This window comes from Plasmopara halstedii (genome assembly GCF_900000015.1).
Source record: "Plasmopara halstedii genome assembly, contig: Scaffold_614, whole genome shotgun sequence".
NCBI lineage: Eukaryota > Oomycota > Peronosporomycetes > Peronosporales > Peronosporaceae > Plasmopara > Plasmopara halstedii.
The window spans coordinates 355,039-360,270 of NW_020187532.1; the positions used below are offsets into that span (position 1 = coordinate 355,039).

The 5,232-nt window shown below is 44.0% G+C and overlaps 1 protein-coding gene across 1 annotated transcript; it reads right to left on the reverse strand.

The window, feature by feature from the left end:
* Window positions 1-3,236: 3,236 nt before the first annotated feature.
* Window positions 3,237-4,313, reverse strand: PHALS_12101 (lish domain-containing protein fopnl; the record flags this gene model as incomplete). Its single annotated transcript, XM_024727577.1, has 9 exons — window positions 3,237-3,253; window positions 3,326-3,370; window positions 3,432-3,468; window positions 3,540-3,625; window positions 3,690-3,761; window positions 3,818-3,877; window positions 3,934-4,042; window positions 4,122-4,210; window positions 4,271-4,313. 9 exons carry the CDS (start codon window positions 4,311-4,313, stop codon window positions 3,237-3,239), a joined length of 558 nt encoding a protein of 185 aa, XP_024578141.1.
* Between the last annotated feature and the right edge of the window lie 919 nt (window positions 4,314-5,232).

Genomic DNA, 5,232 nt, shown 5'->3' on the forward strand with positions numbered 1-5,232 from the left:
ATGTAGTGTACTGGCAGGTGAGTGAGTGGTGAGTGCCACTGTATTTTACTGTACAGTACAGTACTGGCAAATCTGGCAGGTGAGTGAAGGTGAGTGGCGCTGTACGGGCAGGTGAGTGAATATAATCAAAAAGTGGCGTACAAGTGAATATAACCGAAAAGTGAGTGAATATATCAACTCCCCATATATATATAAACCGTCATATCAGATATAGCAAGCTCATAAGATTGGTAAGGACCCTTCGCTTACATCACCATGTCCAAACTCAACCTTCTTCTCTCGGACATGTATCTGGCTTTTACAAGCAGAATTGGCAACCTGATATTTGAGCAAGATAAATGGTATGCGCATGGAAAGTGGAGAAACTGACTTGACGAATGAGCATCGCTTAAAGGAAAACCAAGAATCATGTTGAAGGTACAATTTCGGCGACTTTGTCGCAACCACTTCGCTACCAAACATCCACAAAGCGGATTGCCACAACATATATCCCAGCACCTGCAGTTCTGGACGACGCACTTCTTTATTGGGCCATTTATTACCGACGAATGTAGATGAATCATGGTAAGGACAGAAGGGCCCCGATTGTCATAAGCAAATATCTGTTAATGAGACGATCAAGGCTAACTTATTCCAGAGCTTTCATAGCCGTCATTTTAAACGTCGTTTGCTAAGCGTGATTGAAAACTGGCAAATAAGCTCAATCGTGCTGCATAGGCTAGCATATGTCATCAACTTCGACGGAGCGGACCTATTGTGTTGCTTAGATCCTGACCGGCTGCTTGCTGGTAGCCAGGTGTAAGTTACGATAACGATCATCCCTACTGGCAGCGTTAATGGATCACATATATTTTTTTTGGTTCGGACGCGCTGATTAGCCGTTCTTTTCGAAAGTTAAAACTGGCACTGGGCTCGGTATCAATTATATAAATATAAATAAGCATGGATGACAGCGCTTCGTTCCGCAGTGGTCTACGCGGTGTTGACACAAACAACGGCACTGCTTCTATCATAGATTATACATCTCGCGCATTATTTTTGGATTGGAGATGCAAAAAGTGATTCGAGCAAGGACTCACCCCAATATTACATCGCTCGATTAAATTTTGCCCCAATCACATAATTTTTTTTCAATATCCATCTTGTAGTAATAACGTCACTTTTGCACAACAATATCTAGAGTAGAATTCTTAAGAAGTATTTACAGGCACTATCTCCGATGCGCTGCGCAAAGAGATAATCGACGCGAGTTTTTGAAGCGAATTTGTCGCCTTGTACACATTATTTGAGTCAATATCAACAGCTACAGGCTACCGAGAAGCAACGCTCTCGTACGTCCAAGCCTGATTTTGTGCGATTGCGCACCATGTCGTTAAGGGCAGTTTTTAACTGCGAAGTAGTGCCTGCGACGGAATCGTCCGCGACAGCACAATTAAAACAATATAAAACAGATTACGGCCCACCCGAATCATTTTTAGACGAAATACTCGTCGAAGTTGATTGCGTGTGACATCGTTGAACGCACTCGTGCAAGTAATCGCACGCTGCAACGAGAAGCATCGAGACATTGATGTACTCGTCAGGCAAAACGCTTTGTTTGATACTCTTTTAAATATCCGGACTGCATCGACATCTTGCACTGCCGACAAAAAAGCTCCAATCTTCTTTTTAGCGTCACCAGCCTCAATTGGAAGAAGTCTCCAGGGGAATCGATTCAGCTGTGTTTTTCAAGAGTTTCGCTACTGTAAATTTATCATGTGTTCTCCTCCGCAGCGTTGCACAATAAGTCTGCAATGTCCATAGGTATATATGGTTACGCCATATGTTTGAACAAATCGCCTGGCAAAAAACGATGCCAGCTTTCTACAGAAATCAGCGGGATAATGAGTGACTGCGTAAGAATCCTTTGTACCCGACACAAATTTGCCGTCGATGTCGAGGTAGACCAGCGCGACGGAGTATATGGGCGTATAACTTGCAGACCTTCTGGACGCATACATTGTTGAACATCGTGAACACCAGATGGACGCTGTTGACAGACTTGACGAAGAAGGTCAGTTTGCTCAGAATCAACTTCGGCGCGTAGGATTTAAATCAATCGAGAAGAGAAGAGAACATGGCCAGATTGTAAAAGCCGTGGAGACCACAGGCATAAGCAAAGGCAAATTGGCCCGAACCCACCGCCTTCGTGTCGTAGATTACGCATGATGTTGGGTGGATCCGTGCAGAGCGCATACAGTGGAGATGGGCTGTCAGTTTTAAAGTTCTCGTGTATGTTGAAGCAGACATCGAGCGGGCAGACGACCGCGTTCATCTTCTCCCTGACAAGATGAGTTTGGCAAGTAAGTATCTGTAGTCTCCTTACGAAGATATATCGCGAAGTGCTGCATGATATATGATTGCGGACCACAAGCCGCTACATTCAATAGTTGTGTTCTGGGTTTCCCGTCCAATGTTGCGCAAAGAACCTAGAGACATGCAATCTACTGGAGCATTCTGATCTAGATACCTGCTTTATATCGACGAGAAGATTCCCGCCAGTTTTGTCGGGCGCCGACAAAAGAAATGACCAGCACATAATTTTGGAAACTCTGCCCACCCCACAACAATGAAGTAAGGGGAGAAGCCGCAACGCGGTGCATGACGCGAGCAATGAGCCTTTTGGCCCGATCCTTATCCGCGAAGGACATGGTATCTGCCCAGTGCGGAGCTGCGCTTAAGCTCAAATAAATGCGAGGGTGCTTAACCGACGACGGATGTCGACAACATCGCCACGTCCTCACCAGAGGTCCCCTCGAGCTCAACGCCGAGGCTCACAGGAGGCATCAGGCCAACGGCACGGCCGAGCATGACCGTAGGTGTGACGAGCAGCGCGGAACCGTAAAAGAAATTGCTCCGTGGCTGTTGCTGCACTTGCACTTAGCCCCTGTGCTGTGTATGAATCCAAAATTTGCAAGGATCTGACTTCCGGTTGACCTCATCCTATGGTCAACACTTGTATATAATAGTACTTCCCCGAGCTAGCATTGCCAATACGATTGGTGTTGGGCTTGAGAGTGTTTATGACAGCCTCAATGGATTGACGCATAAAACAATTCAGTTCTACAACTATAGAATACCCCACAAGTTCTTTCAGAAGTTTCACAGCTACAACGAAATCGAAAGAGGTCCTAAATAACAAAGCATTTTTATAATTTAGGAAAACAGTTTCCAAACAACCGAATCACTTAGTTTCGTCACATAGGAACTAACACTTAAGTATCAGATATAGCAAGATATCAATGAGTCTCTGCAGTTTTCTTAGAAAGGTTTGGGGTAAACGTACTGAGCACCAATTGAGCTATTTCTTTAAAATGACGGGTGAGAGCTCCTTAGTGCCGTCTGTGACATACGCGATCAGAAATGTTTGTCAAGTTGTAATGGCACAAAACCGATACAGAAAAGCGAGCTCTTACGAAGTTCAGCTTGCTGGGCACGGTTATGATCACAAGTGTGTTGTGAGTTATAAAATAAAGCAAGTCGGTAAAAAAAAGTCACACCTCAATATCATTGTTTCCTGGTAGCGCAGCGTATTTGTTGATCTGATGCTCATTCTTATAGTCTCGCTCTCGCAGATTTGCCTGGTCTACAGTGTGTACCCAAAGCAGTGAGAAATAGCAGGATATTAATCGATTGAAGTGACATCGTACTTCGATTTTGTTGCAAACTAGCAACAATGCTATAGAGTAAAGGAACCCGCGTGAAGCGTGGATCATCCGTAACTTAATGTGCATTTGGCATGAGCTGATGACATTGGAAAATATTAAATCATACTCACTGTTCAGTTCACTAGATAGAAAATGCCGATCGAATGGCTTTTCAGCTGGTTGTCCGGACTCTACGTATATATTTGGCACCTTGAACTTGTAAAATTTAAAACTCGAACATTCTGACCTGGTAGGAATACCGAAAGCGCATGTCGATAATTATTATACTCGAAGTACTCACGAATGAGCTCGTTAATAATTAAGTTTTCGTTTGAAAGTTTCGGCTTAGGCAAGTTCTTGATTTCACACCATATTCACCATCAAACTGGTCATTGCTAGTTATCGCAACTTTATAGACAATTTTCGATATGCCACCTGATCATCCAGCGCCGCAAAGATTTCGGCACGAATCCGAGCTTTGATCTGATCCAGTGAGCCCCGCGCCGCCAGCGTATCCTTGAGCACTGCAAACCACCTTAAGCTAAGATTCTTTCGGTCAGCTACTATTCATCACCTCCCCGCACCTTCCTTTAAATCTGAAAGCGTTGCCTGCCCGCCGTCGCTCATGCTCACCAATGTATATGAAGGGGCGTATCACTAATACTCACTATGCAATAGCTGCGTACACCACATCATAACGATAAGGTTCAGTGTATGAAGAGCCAAGCACACGAGGAGATGCAGTGGATTACAATGTACGTTTAAGTCCTTGCAATTCCGAAAAGGTGGCTGATGTATAACATCGACAACACCATACGGAAGATATTGATTGATTCCCTTAGTAATCTGAGTCATTACCAATCCTCAGGGTGGTACTGGGACGCGATTAAAAAGCCATGCGAGACACAGATCTAACCGTGCCTCACGTGCTATCTAACCGTTGTGGACCCTATTGTAACACCTCCAACTTCCAATTCATCGATAAGGATCAGAATCACCACTTCGTCGGCCCTGAGTGCGTCAAATATTTTTGGCGCTGCATAGTCTGCCTCTGATGTCAAATCCGGTACCGAGACGGTTATAAGGTCTGTAAGGACTGTCGAGAGCGAGGATTGACATCGTTTAGCGATGAGAAGCTAAGCTTCAGGAAATGTAACGGAAAAAAGTTCAAGAGTCTAGTAGGATTTAATGACTCGTACATTTCGTTCCTTTTCGAGCGCACTTGTAGATCTGAGCCCTTAAAGAAGGACTAAGCCCAATATTTGCTAGCGGGTTCGAAAAAGTACCGCGACAAGACGTTAAAAAAATGCCCAACTTTTCAAAAAATAAAAAAAATACCCCTGCACGTAAATTATCACCGGGGAGCCTAATATTACACAACAGAATGTATTGTATTAGGAATGAATTAGCATAATTTAACAAAATACCCCACAATAACAAAGTATACATTAATATGCTATAACCATTCAGTTTACTATTAACCAAGTAAAAGAATACGTGACTTCTAACCAGGTCCCACATTAGCTCAGATGGTAGAGCGCTTGCA